At 32.3% G+C, this 18,226-nt stretch overlaps 1 protein-coding gene across 1 annotated transcript in view; it reads right to left on the minus strand.

Annotated features, from left to right (window-relative positions):
* LOC142229813 (uncharacterized) overlaps positions 1–13,516 on the minus strand; it is a 118,535-nt gene extending 105,019 nt beyond the window's left edge. Inside the window, exons 1-2 of the mRNA XM_075300397.1 lie at positions 13,248–13,516; positions 12,995–13,186 (exon numbers count right to left, since the gene is read on the minus strand). Coding sequence (XP_075156512.1) covers positions 12,995–13,186; positions 13,248–13,516 — 461 coding nt within the window. The remainder of the gene's footprint in view (positions 1–12,994; positions 13,187–13,247) is intronic.
* Between the last annotated feature and the right edge of the window lie 4,710 nt (positions 13,517–18,226).

Consider the following 18,226-nt stretch of genomic DNA (forward strand, 5'->3'; position numbering starts at 1 on the left):
TTAGCCAACGTAAGCTATGATGGTCAGTTATTATCTTAAACGGGAGACCTTCCACATAAGGACGAAATTTCTTTAAGCAGACAATTGCGGCCAGGCATTCCAGTTCTGTAACCGTGTAATTTTTCTGGGATTTATTTAATTTCTGGGATACATAAGCGATTGGATGTTCTTTCCCATCTTCTCCTATTTGCGTTAATACTCCACCCACAGCTACTCTAGATGCATCGCATTGAATTGTAAACATTTTACTAAAATTCGGCTGGACTAAAACTGGGGCGGTGGTTAAAGCCTGTTTCAGTTTATCAAAGGATTCTTTAGCCTCGTCTTTCAATTCAAAATCCTTGGACTTCTTTAAACAATCGGTAAGTGGTGCAGCTAAATTTGCATAATTTGAAATAAATTGCCGGTACCAACCAGTCATACCAATATATCTCCTTATTTGACGAGGGGATTTTGGAATTGGAAAATTAATAACAGCATCTATTTTATCTTTATCCGTACGTAGGCATCCCTGACCAACGATATAGCCTAAAAATTTAATTTCCTTTTGGCAAAAACGACTTTTTTCAATATTTATAGTTAAGCCTGCTTGTGACAAATACGTTGCTACCTCATTCAACACATCAATATGGCTTTCAAAATCCGATGTACAAACCAACAGGTCATCTAGATATATAAAAACGTTTTCTCGAAGTCGACTTGGAATGACCTTATCCATTAGTCGACTCATTCTTTGTGCCGCGTTGCAGAGCCCGAAAGGCATAACTGTAAAATGATACAGTGGCCGGCCAGGGACTGCAAATGCGGTTTTTTCTTTAGAGGATTCATCTAAAGGTATTTGCCAAAAGGCATCCTTAAGATCAATACCTGATATATAAAATGTATCCTGTAAACGACTTAACAGTCCATTGATGTGTGGAAGGGGGTATGCATCTTTTTTTGTTATTGTGTTAAGCTTCCGCGAGTCAAGACAAAGTCGTATTTTACCAGGCTTTCTAACTAATACTATGGGGCTACAGTACGGACTATTACTCTCCTCTATGACACCGAGGGATAGCATGCGATCTAACTCAGCATATGCTTCCTGTTGACGAGGAGGTGAAAGTGGATAGTGCTTTATCTTGAAGGGAACTGAATCAGCTGTATCGATATGATGAATTTCTAATTTAGTACGTCCTAGACCAAGCTTTTTAAAAGATGGAAATTTGCCTATCGCTCGTTTCAATCTGTGTAATTGTGGATCGGTTAGTTGGTGCATATTCTCAGAATGTTCTACAAATGACTCACTATCTAGAGAAACTTCTGACAAAAATAATTCGGGTGCTATCTCGAATTGTTTCCAAAAATTAATTCCTAAATACACCTGTTGTCTTAAACCTGGAGACAAGTAATAATAGTAATAGTAATAATAATAAAAGTAAGTATCTTTTGTCGAATTTTTGAATGTAACAGGAACCTTAGTAAAGCCTATAACTTCCTGAATGCCGTTATTGGCTGTTTTGATCGAACTTTTTATCGGTGTAAAAGTAATTCCAATTTCCTTCAATAATTCTATAGCTCCCTTTCCCATAACACTGATTGTAGCACCTGAATCAAGGAGACCAAAAATTTCCTTTTTACCAATAATTATTTTAGCATAAGGTCTACAGTCTTGGTTATCGTCGATACAGGCTGACTCAATAAGCTTTGTGTACATTTTCCGCTTACGAAATCTTTCGCGACATTTTAATATTTTTCTAGAAACAGGATGTGTATTAAAAATCCTCTTCCTAGCCTCGTTATATCTTAGTTTTCTTTCATGAAGTGACATTTTCGAATCTAGTTGAACTTTTATATCATTGTTTTTACTAACAGAGCAATATGGTTTTTCTAGATCTTCTTTTAAAATATGTTTATCATTACAATTTCGAGTAGAGGGAATCTGTCCCAGGAACGAGGTACCCTCACTTACTCGTTCGACTTCCCGTTTTCCTGATGTTTTTGACACTGTGGGGTCGTAACATTTTTTTCGCCACAACGATAGCAAAATATATTTCGAACTTTAGATGGACAATCGTAATAAGAATGACCCTGTGTGTCGCAATTCCAACACTTAAAACGCGAAGTATCTATTACTTTTCGTTCCCGTTCATTTGAATTTTGAAACCTCATTGCTGCTATTTCTTGCTCTACTTTATTACTCATCTCTCCCTGACTATCTATTTCCGAAACAATCCGTCTATGAACTTTAAATTGTTGTTGCCTTTGGACATATCTCTCGGCTTTTCTTCCTGCGTCCCTTAAACTATCTACATCAAGCGAATCGTCCATAAAAAGCAAAGCTCCTATTGATTCCTTGGTATTATTCTTTATTAGGTCAATAGTTTTTATTTCATTCATTGGCTGAGACAATCTAGAATTCATATTGATAATGTCGGAAAAGAAATCATCGAACGATTCCTTTGGCATTTGTCTCCTCTCTATAAGACGCACAATTTTATCGCAATCATTTTCAGTTCTACCAAATTCTTTTTTCATTGCCCGTTTCAATTCAGCTAAAGTAGTATTAGGGGCTTGACGTAAATACGCCCAAAACCATGTTTCGGCCCTACCTTTAAGTAAAATGTGAAAATTAGTTATAAGTGTTTCATCAGAACATCTGGAACGTTTGCTAAGGGTATCTACCTTGAACAAAAAGTCACCAATATCGTCTTTACCATCATAGAAAATGTTCCATTTGTCAATCCTTATGGAATTATTGTAGGATCGAGACTCGCCACGAAAGTCTTGATTCCAACTTTCATTTAAAGAACGGTCGTTGACCGCAGTCCCATCACGACTGTGATTATTAGAATTTTCATTGGCAGTGACACGATTCGCACTAGAATTGTTTGCATTGAAGCCATTACTTATTGTTTGTCTGATTGCTGACAATTCATTCAAAAATAAACTTTCTAGCCGTGTAGCAATATCACCTACTTCTGTTGGCTCTCTGGATGTACTTGTCTGCCTCTGGGGCACGCCAGATTGATTCGACGGTTCTGACATATCTAAATCGTTTTGCCTTACTTGTCTTGCCCTCGACCTTGTAATAATGGGACTAATATCTATTCGACGTCTAGCTCGGGACTGGACTTCACTATCTTCGTCAAATGTATACTCTAAAAATTGTAGTCCGTTTAATGATTCTAAGCTACTTGCTCGTTGTTTGACCTTACGTCTTCTTGGCATTACTTGTCCACTTTCACTTTATATTAAAATTATCGAAGTTGTATAGCGTATATTGTATATTGTATTCTTAATAATTATCTGGAATTGCTGACAAACGCTTGAACAAATTGGGTTACATGCTAAAATTATATACATCTATGACTCTAAACTCCCCAAAATTAAATTTATATCAAAACTATGTTGCAATAAAATTTCCTATCAGTGTAGGTTATAAATTATATGACTCTCACAGTCTCGAAATAAATACTATTGAATATTATTGTGTGAAAACTATGTCAGTTAAAAGTCGCAATAAAATTATCGAATCTTTACATAGAAGTATAATTTAGACTTACTTTATCGCTGACAAATTGAAATAAACAATTTAGTTACCTCTCATTACAATATGGTTACATAACACTTGTTAACATATGACAAAATGGATGGTAAAAATATACTATGGACTGTAAACGGCAAATCTCAACCAATTTCTGTTAAAATTAGTTAAGGACTCGTCTACTAAACTTTAAATGAAAATATACGATACCAACAATTTGCAAAACCACAAAATTGCCGATCTCGTTGGGCGCCATCTCTTTTGTAACAGTCAGTTTTTTTTTTTTTTTAAATTTGAAAATTCATATAATCGATATTTCGCCAAGCGATGCTTGGAAGGTGTTGAAATAGGCAGAGCTCGCCGGATAGGGGAGAGTCCTTGCTTGGCACAAAAATATCATAAACTATTACTTGAGAAAGAAACTTCTACCTTTCCAAGACTAAATACAGACATGTTTCTACGATTTATTTAGAGCCGTTGGTGTTCTGCAATAGATGTTGTTATTGCCTGGACACATTATGTACCCCACCCTTCATTACCTGAAATGACCCGTGTCCAATTTAATTTCTATGGCCAAATCCCTGTGATACATTAAATATCAATATTTAGCCATGTACCCACTTTTGTTTTCGCTGCCAGCAATTCCAATTTAAAACTTTACCACATCATGTTCATAATATCAAAAAGAACTTTATTAATATAAAATGAAAAGTCTAATTTCATAACTCTATACTTATGATTCTTCAGTTAAAGAAAATCGTTACAGTAGTACTTCAAAATTAAATACATACTATGGAAGCGAATATTTTTGAATATATTTTTTTGTTTGAATAATTCATGTATATCTACAAATCGAACGCATGTATAATTTTATTTGAATGATTACTTACATAAAGAAATCCGTAATGGATATCGATGATCTAAAAATTGTCAAAAACTGATCATTATTTTACATCCCTGCAAATATCCGATGGACTGAGCTCAATTCATGCGGTGCAGCTGAGATCTATAAAATGTATAGAATTTCTTTACATTAATATGAGATTTAACAAATATCTGACATTTCATTCATATAAATGGTAAGCATGTAAATTCTTTACATTGGAATGTTAACCAGAACATCCAAATGATTTGTTCACGACATATGTCTGTCCGCGCAATGTAGAGAATTTACCATCAAATAAATTCAAACATGCTAAATTTTGTTTTAATCTAATAATTACAATAACTTAAAAAAAAATATTTTATAGAAACAAATTCAATATTAATAAATACTGTAATGTTAATTCATTTTGTTTGCAAGTGTTTTAACAAAGAAATATTATGATTAGTGTGTATATACATATGTTTGTTTGATGTTATTTTATTTTGTTATTTATGTCTTATTTTCATCAAATGTAAGTTTGTCAGTACAGTGAGAGATCTTACGATATTTATGGTTACGATATGACACAGGTATGTTTGTATGTTCACTATAATGAGGGGAACTTCAAAGAGAGCAGCATACTCATCATATGCACGTATGTCTAACTCTTAAAAATTCATCGTGTACCTTTTCTTGACTAGTTATGTTTATGACGTCACAAACCACATTGTGAGGGAGCCAATAATTTTAGAAGAAGGTTAAGTCCATTTTCGTTTTAATTTTTTTTTAGGATAGCCAAATACCAAATTTTTTTTTAGGATAGCCAAATACATCCACGTGAAAAATCTTCTGCTCAATTTTTTTTCCAATTCTACAATAACACCACCATCATCTGATTTCGGCATGCTTATAGTCAGGCTTTTATTTTAAATCAGGATTTTGTTTTAGGTGATGATTAAAAAAATTCTTCTCTGGCTACATCCACATTACTGAGAGACAACTTCTTCGGTGAGGCAAATGCGCACTTTAAGTAATTGGGATTGGAGTTTTAATGGTTTTGCCATTAACCCCAATCCCCACGTTTTAATGATTAAAATTGGGAACGTGGTGCAATCAAAAGCTTTTCTTTTTGCACTATATGAATTAAAAAAAATTGGAATTTATACTTTAAAAGAAATTGGCACTGCGAATTTATTTTTTTATATCACTACCTGGTCCTCATATAATATATAGGCTTGTTAAAACACAGGTTAAATATATTTCACCGGCAGAAGTCAATTTACAAAAGAACGACTTAGAGTTTCTTGATTCGTCTCGTAGCTTACTGCGCGCTTTTTTTTTTCTTGCCTGTCTATGATTTTTCTCTCTTTTAACATTCAAGCATGGATATTGGATGGCTATCGATTACATTTATAGAGAATTGATAATCAGAAATTCGATTTGTGTTATTCTGGAAATTTAATAATTCACTAATTAAAAACTCGATTTCTGTTATTTTTGAAAATTTTGTAATTCACTAGGCAAAAACTCGATTTCTGTTATTTTTAAAAATTTATTAATTTACTAATTTAAAAAAACTATTTTTTTTTTGTAAGTGAAAATTTAATAATCTGCTACAGTATGAAAATTTTCATAATAGTAAAACGGTTTGTTGTTCCTTTAATTATTTAATTTCTGTGTACTGTGGAATGATTGATTTAAAAATAGTTTAGTCGTCGACATTTTAAAGAGACTGTTAACCAATTTTTATTATCGGGTTTCCTACAAAATAAGCAAGTAAACCAAAATAATACTGACTTTTTAACTTGGTAGGGGTATATAAATCTTATGGTGTTGTAAAAATGAACTAAACTACAATGTTATAGATGAACTAAAATTTAAGAAAATTATAAACTAGACAAGTTGAAAAAAATCTTAAGGGCTAAATCATGGTCAATATTACTACAGTTTAGTTCATTTTGCAATGGAAAAGGGTTCACTGTTTTTTCAGTGAAGTGTGCCAAATTTTATTGAAATCGGTTCCGATTTAGATATAGCTCCCATATATATCTATCGCCCGATATGTACTAATACGGTCCCAGGAGCCAGAGTTTTATCCCAATTTGGTTGAAATTTTGCACTAGGAGTACAATTAGTAATGTAGTCAAGCTCCCATATATATCGTTCGCCCGATTTACACTCATATGGCCACAGAGGCCAATTTTTTGCTCCGATTAATTGAAATTTTGCACAGGGAGTAGAATTAGCATTGTAGCTATGCGTGCCAAATTTGGTTGAAATCGGTTCAGATTTATATATAGCTCTCATATATAGCTTTCGGCCGATTTACACATATATGACCACAGAGGCCAATTTTTTGCTCCGATTTAGTTGAAATTTTGCACAGGGAGTAAAATTAGCATTGTAGCTATGCGCGCCAAATTTGGTTGAAATCGGTTCAGATTTAGATATAGCTCCCATATATAGCTTTCGCCCGATTTACACTCATATGACCACAGAGGCCAATTTTTTGATCCGATTTAGTAGAAATTTTGCACAGGGAGTAGAATTAGCATTGTAGCTATGCGTGCCAAATTTGGTTAAAATCGGTTCAGATTTATATATAGCTCTCATATATAGCTTTCGGCCGATTTACACATATATGACCACAGAGGCCAATTTTTTGCTCCGATTTAGTTGAAATTTTGCACAGGGAGTAGAATTAGCATTGTTGCTATGCGTGTTTTAAATTTGGTTGAAATCGGTTCAGATTTAGATATAGCTCCCATATATATGTTTTTCCGATTTCGACAAAAATGGTCAAAATACCAACATTTTCCTTGTAAAATCGCCTCTGCTTAGTCGAAAAATTGTAAAAATGACTCTAATTTTCCTAAACTTCTAACACATATATATCGAGCGATAAATCATAAATAAACTTTTGCGAAGTTTCCTTAAAATTGCTTCAGATTTAAATGTTTCCCATATTTATACCCTTCACCCCTACTGTGGTACAGGGTATAATAAGTTTGTGCATTTGTATGTAACGCCAAGAAGGAGTAATCATAGACCAACCTTTTAGTATACGGATCGGCTTAGAATTAAATTCTGCGTCGATTTAGCGATGTCCGTCTGTCTGTCTGTCTGTCTGTCTGTCCGTCTGTCTGTTGATGTATTTTTGTGTGCAAAGTACAGCTCGCAGTTTTAGTCCGATTGTCCTAAAATTGGGTAAAGGGTCCTGTTTCGGCTCAAAGACGATCCCTATTGATTTTGGAAAAAATCGGTTCAGATTTAGATATAGCTGCCATATATATTTTTCACCGATCTGGTCATAATTGGCGTGTATATCAACCGATCTTCCTCAAATTTCGTACATCCGAATATTTTATGAGTCTCGAAAAACTTGCAAAATATCAGCCAAATCGGTTCAGATTTAGATATAGCTCCCATATATAGCTTTCGCCCGATTTACACTCATTTGCCCACAGAGGCCAATTTTTTGCTCCGATTTAGTTGAAATTTTGCATAGGGAGTAGAATTAGCATTGTAACTATGCGTGCCAAATTTGGTTGAAATCGGTTCAGATTTAGATATAGCTCCCATATATATGTTTTTCTGATTTCCACAAAAATGGTCAAAATACCAACATTTTCCTTGTTAAATCGTGGGCTATATATAAAGGTTTGTCCCAAATACATACATTTAAATATCACTCGATCTGGACAGAATTTGATAGACTTCTACAAAATCTATAGACTTAAAATTTAAGTCGGTTGATATACACGCCAATTATACCAAATTTTAGGACAATCGGACTAAAACTGCGAGCTGTACTTTGCACACAAAATTACATATACAGACAGACGGACAGACAGACGGACATCGCTAAATCGACTCAGAATTTAATTCTAAGACGATCGGTATACTAAACCCTGTACCACAGGGTGAAGGGTATAAAAACATTTTCGTGAGTCACGCGAAGCCGTGAATGAAATTTAAACGAAATCTCGTGAACGTGCATGAACGGGGCTAAACAAAAATGTGCGGCGAGTGAGCGTAAGTAAAAACCAAATTGTATTCGTGATTGTGAATGAGTAAAATTTCTGCGAAATCACGCTTTCACAATCTAACTCATGCTCAAGACAAAATTCACGCTCACGATAAAATTCATGTTTTCCAAAAAAGTCACACTCACTGTAAAACGGAGACACAAAAAGTCACAATCACGAACAAATTTACGTTCACGATTAAATTCAAGCTCAATGATTTTAATCACCTTTACTTATTTAATCACGCTTAAGATTTCAATAGCGTGAGTTACGAGAAATTTCGTGAATTACGAAAATTTTATTGAGCCACGAGAATTGTCGTGTTCCGAAAATATTCGTGAATCACGAGATTTGTCGTGAATTACGAAAATTGTCGTGAATCTTGCGAAAGCGTGAGGAATAAACGTTGTTCATAAGTGAGCGTGCGCGAGTATGACTTTTCATTTCGTGAATTGGCGTGAGCGTGAATTCCTACCCACATGGCGTGCGTGAGAACAAATATATCTTCGTGAATGTGTTTGAGCGTGATTGAAATTCCACTGCGCATCTAAGTATATATTTACTGTAAAATAACAAAAAATTAAAAAAAAAAAAAAACAATAAAATGTAATACGTCTATCATTACAAAACAAACTATTTTGTATTCACAATTGCCCAAAGTTGTCCACAGGCAACATTCTCTACCGCCTAAACGAATGGGCGTGGAGACCCGAAATTTTGGCTGGACGCTTCTTAAATGACTTCAACATGATTAAAAGTAAAAAAAATAGCGATAAAAATTCGGGGTCGAAAGCGTTAAGCAATGAACTTAACGATATTCCTACAATGACATTTTTGTAATTTAACCCATCTTCTTATAGGTCCTTATAACTATTTCAGGTAAAAAATACAAAAAATAATGCTCTTAAAGAAGAAAATATTACAGGATGCTAGGTAGTTGCAAATGTTTTGAACAGGTCGAATCATACGATTCTTTACCTTTCGTGAAATATCAATTTTTAATAACAGCCCATTCATTTTCCCAATCAGAATTTGGAAATACCACTCCATAACGATTATTTTTTAAGTGGAAGCGAAACAATAAAGTTATTATTATGGGAGATATACCTAGATTATATTCATGGTAGGGCTAGTGTGTATCTTTGTGTATATCTTTAAAATTTGCAAACAATTTCCAATTTTGCAAACTGTTTTTGTACTATTCTTCCATTCCACCATTTTTCGCAGCAGGGTTGTCAAGCGCAACAACAGTTGCTACAGATTAGTTACAGAATGACACGATCGTTAGTGCAAACACGAGTTTTCGTAGACAACGTTAATGATGATATCATCGCACAGAAAAAAATTTCCGTACTTAAACTAACGCTAAATTTAACTTATTTTTATTGAAAAAAAATATTTGCTTGTAGTTAAATTTTATTATTTTTATCGGAATTGTCCACAGCTTAATGAAATCTTACTTTTTTAAGTATGTCTCAAAAATTTTATGAACTAAACGTGAGCATAATGTTCAATGACCATACACATAAGTTCAATATGAACTAAAGCAATTCCCAAAAATAGTAAGAATGAACTACTGCATGATTAAAATGGTCATGATTTGGCGCCAATGATTTTCTTCTTTACTCTTAGTTAATTTTTTCTTCTATGAGATGATGTGATTTCGTGCACTGCAGTTAAAAAGTACAAAAATTTACTGGTTCTAACAACGCTTTGTGGAAATCTCAAAATGTGGAGCAAAATTTAGTTCAATTTTCGTGGGAGGTAGTTCATTCTTCTTATAAAAACAGTTCACTTTTTTTCGGTGCGTGAAGAAATACAGAATCCCACTACTGGATTGTCTGCTTCATACGCGTTAACCTAACCTAACCTATGGCTAAAGAAAAATGAAAGCCTTATCAAATCATGAGCGCCCGTGGACGAAACTGATTATTTCGTTTTGATTTTCGACTTATGTATAACTACACCCTCAAAAAAAATCGCTTCTGTAACATATACCCGAAACACATTTTACTTCAAGCATATATATTTTCAGGATAGGTCCAACCAAAATATTGTTTGTATTGTTCAAACATATTATGTTTCACCTTCGAGCATACACTGGTAGAAAAAAATTTTAATGAAATTTTCTTTCTGTGGATATATTTTTAAGCCTTCCATTATTATACTTGCAGCATACTCTCTAGGTCTCTCTTTCTAAACACATATATGTTTATAGACTATTTCTAAATTAATATATGTTTCCCTCTACGCATATTATATTTACAAACATTTTATGTCCCAAACATAATATGTTCTAACATCAGCGTTGCCAGAATTGTTTCACAAAAAACCGCTAGATTTGTCCAAAAAACTAGCCAAAAAAAGCTAAAAAATTTTAAAAAATAGCTAGAAAAAAAGCTAAAATTTTTTGTATCAAAAGTCACATTTTTGATTGAAATTTAACAAACTTAAAGGCTTTATATCACTTAAAATGCATATTATTTTAATTGTATTCATTTTAATTCAATTTCTGTGAGACTGTAAGAAAATTTAAGTCATATTAGCTCTGTTTGCGTACTCGATACATTTTGATTACTATCACAAATTTTTACTGGAAGTCCTTCGTTTATATTTCCTAGTGAAAACATTTTTCCCAGTAAACTTGCAATTGCCAGCTGGTTAATCATCAACAAGTCCAATGTGCGATATATTGCATAATGTCACATAGAACTGCATTAGAAAATATCAATATATTTCGTTTTAACTGAATTAATGATAAATTCGTGAACGTGAACACTTCTCCTAATTTTACCCAAGAGAATAAAACCCATCTAACTGTCTTGCAAGTTTATATTGAATAACTTTTATTCGAAAATTTCCCATACAAACCTATTGTTGTCCAATTTTCGTAAATGTAAATGCATTCCATTAATATATAGCCGATTTGTTTTGATCCTATCACTACGAATTTTTTCATTGCATTTTTTGATGTTAAAAAAATAATACCACATTCAAAACTTTATTTCCTTAATTATTTCTATATTCGGTTCCAAAGATTTTGTACACTAATGATTTTGGTATTGATTCCGAGTCAAATTTGAATTTAAATATTCGTTTTTTTCAGCTTTTTCTTTATGAGCTATCACAGTGCTTTAAAAACGTGCTAACGACAACTTAAATTTCCAAATTCTATGTATACATTTTTAAAATAAAATGTTGAAAAACCTCTTCTATTTTTGAACGCTATTTTGGTTTGTGGTCAAGATACAAAAACTCCACAAATTTAAAGACTATTTCATTAATTTTAAGAATTTTTTAGAATTGACCCTAGCCTTCTTTCATGAAAAGATACCCATTTTTAAGTTGAATCACTTAACTATAAGGACAAAAAGAATTTATCGGCTATTGGACAAGGAAAACAGTTTATATAAGAAAAATTCACAAATGCTATTATAACCAAAATTCGCGTTCGTATTTTAAGGAAATGAAATCTTTGGCCTCACAACAATATTTTTTCAATGTACAAAGCAATTCACATCTACTATTTTAATTTAGTTATATCATAATAAACGAGTCAAATGCTAATATTCCTAATAATTTACTGACAGTTTATATAAGGAATTGAAATATGTGGAAAACCTTATTCTGACAGCAAGGCTTAGATAAAAACGAAGTTTTATCCATATTTCAATAGGAACATGTCGAAAATAAAAAAAGCCAAAAATAGCTAAAAGGGGCATGAAAAAAGCCAGAAAAAAAGCTAAAAGCTAAATGCATTTTTTCCCGCTAAACGTCTTCAAAAAAAGCCAAATCTAGCGGGAAAAAAGCTAAATTGGCAACGCTGTCTAACATATTAACACATATGTCACAAATATGTTATGCTAGTTTATGAACATTATATGCTTGAACTTAAAAATATTGTGTTAAAAAATTTGAGTTCCAAACATATAATTTTTTCTGATTCAATCACGAAATTAATTGATCCAATTAATTTTTTAATTGAAATGTCTTCAATCACGAAATGATAGTATCGATCACAGTTTTAATTGGGCACAAAAAAATCTTGATTAAAAAATTAATTGATGTCATGAGCAAATTTCAATTAATTTTTTAACTGATTCAATTAAATATTTAATTGATGTTGATTGCAAATCTCAATTAATTTTAATTATAAAAGGTAACTTTTTTAAATTACTTTCTAAATTGGCTTAGTGTTTAATTAACAATTGATTGTTTGAAATAAATTTTTAATTAAAAATTTAAAAAAAAAATCATCACTTTTGTTAACTGACTTAGTCTTCCGAATTCGATTAAAAAGTTAATTGTATCAATTAATTTTTTAATTAAAAATTTTAAAATTTTCAATCATTGACTTAATTAACTTAATCTTTCTATCTTGATTAAAAAGTTAATTGTATCAATTATTTATTAATTGAAAAATGTTCAATTTCAATTAACTTTTTAATTGGAAATATTTTGGTGATATCTTTTTCTGTGTGTTTTCAAATTGTATTTGGCTACTCACGACTGGCTACTTCGAATGATTTATAATTGAAATTTATTGCCATTAAAAATAACTGCAGTTGTAGTTACCTTCTCAGCCATGACGAATATTGACGAGATCCCTCATCTAGAAGCAATTTACCACTTCCATTCGTTTCACTCGATTCATTTGTCACAGCTCCCATTCGTTTTTCAATCCGCGTTTTTTGTTTTATTTCCAAAGCCGAGTCAGCAATTTGTTTCACTAGGTACTCCGATAACATAAACTTTTTCATCATTTGTCTAAATATAATGTACACAAGACTTTAGTACCGAATTGAAAATGAAATCGTATTGCACGTACCTGTGATATCTCATAGTACCAACAGCTGAGTCCAAATCTGTGTTGTAGGTACAAATTGATTGGTTACCATCTGAAAAATTACCCAAATTATAGCCTCCCAAATATAACATTTGATCCAACACTTTCACATCATCGTTAAGTACACTGTTGATATCTAATATAAGTAGATTTACATCATCGGCATAAAAGCTACGATGAGCTACTACCGACGATGACCAGAGTAGTATCGCCCACACACAAAATTCTGCATAAGTATTTGCAATGACCATCTTCATAAAGAAATAACCAACCAACCGTTCTTAATGTTACTCACGACAGTCATGAGGTGCGACTAAGGAAAACTTAATTCAGTTAGCTTTAAAATGCGTTTTTCCTATCGTCACACTCATGGTGACGAGGGAAAACGTTTTGCTCCAAATACTTTGCGTTGAAGAAAATACACACATTTCTTTGTAAACACAAAATTAGAGCAAAAGAAATTGTATCGAAGCGATAGTTGGAGCCTAATTTCTAGGTGAAATTTGGTTTTAATTATTTTTAAACTCACCACCACAAAAGGAAGATATGATGTTGAAGCAACGGCTTAGGCTTTCATAACTTTGACAACGATAACTTTCAGTTTGTTTTATATAAATTTTGTTCCACATATTAAACCAAATATAAGAATAGATTAGTGGCACGAAAACCCAGAATAGAAAGGTATGTTTTGGCTGAATTTTTTTAAATACAATATTTTTAAATGTAAAAATATAATGTTAATGTTAGCATAAATTATTTGGAACACATACATATGTTAGAAAATATTATGTTTAAGACATCAATTTTTCATAAAAATAATATGCGTGAATGTAAACATATATTAATATAGAAATTTCGACTAAACATATATGTACATATATGTTGCGATATTTTATTCAGAGAGCGAGAGACACAGTAATGAGAAAGAAATATAAAAGAAAGCCGAGAGCTGAAGAAAGATATCAACACAACACAGCGAGAGAATTTAATAAAACTCAAAAAATATTTAAATAAAGTCAATAAATATTTAAATTTTTTTAAAACTTTTAAATAGTTTCTTTTTGTTCATTTTGTTGGCAATTGTAACATATAAATAATAAAATTGAATGGTTCAATCACGAAAATTATAGTATCAATCATGGAATTAAATAAGCATAAAAACTATAATTGATTAAAAAATTATAATTGATTAAAATTAATTGGATATCGTCTCATGGTAGTGGTGTTGCCAGAATTTTTCTGAAAATTTGGGCGCTTTCGTTTCCAAAAATACTCAATTACAATTAATGTTCCTCACAAAAAGATTTTTTGACAATTTTTTATGAGAAATAGCTTCTGTTCTTTAATCATTGTTGTTGTTTTTTTATTTCAGCTTAAAACCATGCATTGACTAAACTACAAGTGTAGCTTAACCAACAGAGAAAAAGAATGTTTGTCAAATTTATTTGGGCAAAGCCCTATAGATTGCAAGATGGTTGGATGGACGCACGTTTCGGAATTACCACACTCCTCATCAGCATCCTCTCGGCATAAGCCGGCTATCATGTAAAACCTTTTTTCGGATGGTTCAAGTGTGGTTCATTGTTTGGTTTAATGAACTGCCTGAATTTATTCTGATAATTGGTTGATAGTTTTGCTGCAAGTAGAGGATGCCGATGAGGAATGTGGTAATTCCGAAATGTGCGTCCATCCAACCATCTTGCAGTTTATAGGGTTTTGCCCAAATGAATTTGACAAACATTCTTTTCCTCTGTTGGTTAAGCTACACTTGTAGTTTAGTCAATGCATGGTTTTAAGCTGAAATCAAAAAAAAACAGCAACAATGATTAAAGAACAAAACCAACAATAACAAAACAAAACGAATGAAAGAAGAGGAAGCATGCTCAAAATAAACCCAGCCAACTGCACTCAAATCGATGATTTGACGGTGGCAAAGGAAAAGAGATATGTTTGTACGAATTTATTTCGGCATAAGCCGGTTATCATGTAAAACCTTTTTTCGGAAGGTTCAAGTGTGATTCATTGTTGGGTTTAATGAACTGCCTGAATTTATTCTTATAACTGGTTGATAGTTTTGCTGCAAGTAGAGGATGCTGATAAGGAATGTGGTAATTCCGAAACGTGCGTCCATCCAACCATCTTGCAGTCTATAGGGCTTTGCCCAAATAAATTTGGCAAACATTCTTTTCCTCTGTTGGTTAAGCTACACTTGTAGTTTAGTCAATGCATGGTTTTAAGCTGAAATCAAAAAAACAACAACAGAAATAGCTTCTGCTGTAGAAAATCAGTAATAATTCGAGAAATGAAAATGGGAGTTCGATCACCAAGTTTTAACAGTAATAAAATTAGTTGGTAGATCTATGAAGGTGCACCATCTTCAACATTACAATATCTATAATATATATTGTCCAAATCAATGAAGAATACTGATGTGAAAGCAACATTTACAACCGAGTCCTCATGAAATGATGTCAGAATTGCATAAGAATGTCTTAGTCTTAAAAACATAAATTTGTGCTTTGGCCCCCACAATAAAATCCTGTGTACGTTTCTAGCCTAAATGCCCCATTTGCACTCTATTGCACACAGTGGAAAGTTTTTTTCTTTAAATTTTGGCGATTCGCTGTGCTTGGGGAAAATTCCCAAATACTGACAACACTGCTTGGTAGCGCTCATCGTTTACAGTTACGTTCCGATTCCCATCCTTTTTCGGGGTTCGAGACTTACTCCTACACGCAGATAAGAAACATGATTATCACGGTCATATTCGAAGAGCGGCCATGTTATTATATTGATCAAAAATGTTTTTCTCCTAGTTAAAAGAACATGGTCACAATCTAAAATATTATGATCTCTACGAAGAAACTCTTTTCGTCGCCGAAAAAGGACGCCACTTTAAAAAGGAAACACAAAAGTAACATTATTTTTATTTATTTATTAACTAATTCCTTTTTTATTTGTATTTATATGTCGTGCAAGAAAACATCATATATTTTTATACACTCTATTGTTCTTCAATTTCAACAATAAGTAATCATTCCATATTTACATCGTGCCCATAAAATGTACAAACGCAAACATCATGTAACTTACACTATTCAGTCCATTGTGATGCCACATTGGTGAACTTCTCTCTTATCACCGAGTGCTGCCCGATTCCAAGTTAAGCTCAATGACAAGGGACCTCCTTTTTATAGCCGAGTCCGAACGGCGTTCCACATTGCAGTGAAACCACTTAGAGAAGCTTTGAAACCCTCAGAAATATCACCAGCATTACTGAGGTGGGAAATCCACCGCTGAAAAAATTTTTGGTGTTCGTTCGAAGCAGGAATCGAACCCACGACCTTGTGTATGCAAGGCGGGTATGCTAACCATTGCACCACGGTGGCTCCCAATGACACAATATAGAAAAATGCAGAACAAAAAAACAGGCACATTTTTTCCATTACACTTCCCTCCTTTTACGCTCACATAAAACCAAGTGCCACTTATGAATAAATAAATTAACACAAAGCACAGTAATTCCGTATTCTCCGTCCATTCCAAGCAACAATCAACACTCCAAATTGCTTCTGTAACATATACCCCAAACAAATTCTGCTTTAAGCATATATATTTTCAGGATTGGTCCAAACAAAATATTGGATTGGTCCAAACAATATTTAAAAAGGAGACATATATTTAAAAAGGAGGTAAAAAATATTTTCAATGAATTAAATTTTGTAATTATTTTAAACTGTCTATATCTAAGCTAACATATAATTAACACACAATTGTCCATTAAAATGTTTTATCAATATAACCCGCACAATTTTATATAAGATTTAGTTCTTTTTTGTGTTAGGATGTCATTAATAAATAAATAAACAAAAATAAACATATTATGTTTTCTAAATCCAAGAAGAAAATACTTAATTTAAGCCCGAAAATATTAAGTACAAATTTCTTAATTTAAACAATTTCAATCGTGTTTGTGCTTCCTTTAAGTACGGGAGGTGCTTAATTCAAGCCTAGTGAAGCTCTATTTAATCCTAATCTGTACTTGATTCAATCCGCATTTAAACTTATATTAAACCCAATTACCCAACAAAAAACTAGGTAATCACATCTCATTACAATTTACATTACCAGGAGTAAAGCTGTAATTACATAGTGCATTACATTGCGGTGAGTTATAATGACTAACTTGTAATGACAATAATAAATACTTATCGGTAATTTTCGAATTTATATTCTCAAAATGTAATGCATTTGGTTGTTAATGACTTAATAAAATAGAATAAATGATGGTACCATTAGGCATAATTATTCACATAATTGAGCATTTAATTAAAAAAAACTCAAAAAGAATATTTTATGTAACGGTAATTCTGAAGATTTCCCCGTCAAGGAATATCCTTCACGAATATTTCATAATAATTGTGTTTTAAATTAATGACATTACCATATTACTATGTTTTAAATAAATGCTACACACAAAAAAATAACTGCAAATAAATATTAACAACTTTATTTGTATGTAAAATCTGCTGATGCTCAACAAATTTGTCTATTGAATATAAGGCATTTGTTGTTGAAATGTGTTTTAGATGGTTGACAGAGGAAATAATAGAAATATTCTGAATTTTCAACAAATTGTTTTGTTGCGAAAATAGTTGACTGCTATCGATATGAAAACAAAAATACAAGACTGGTTACGCGCAGAGAACATGTACGAAAGCTAAAAGAAGTATGCGAAGAATACCGTTAGAACAAAATGAGTATGCGCACATGCACGTGTATGATAGCAAGCAAAGAGCTCATTCATCAGAGAATACAGAAAAGCATTTATAAATGTTCGTGAAAAATTTATATTTTTTTAAATTTGGTAGTTTCTTAAATGTGTTTGTTGTATGAGATAATTAATAAAACCATATTAATATCGGGATTAGGGTTATTACAATTGTAATTAACTAGAATAT

Source organism: Haematobia irritans, chromosome 1 (assembly GCF_050003625.1).
Source record: "Haematobia irritans isolate KBUSLIRL chromosome 1, ASM5000362v1, whole genome shotgun sequence".
In the NCBI taxonomy this organism is placed as follows: Eukaryota; Metazoa; Arthropoda; class Insecta; order Diptera; family Muscidae; genus Haematobia; species Haematobia irritans.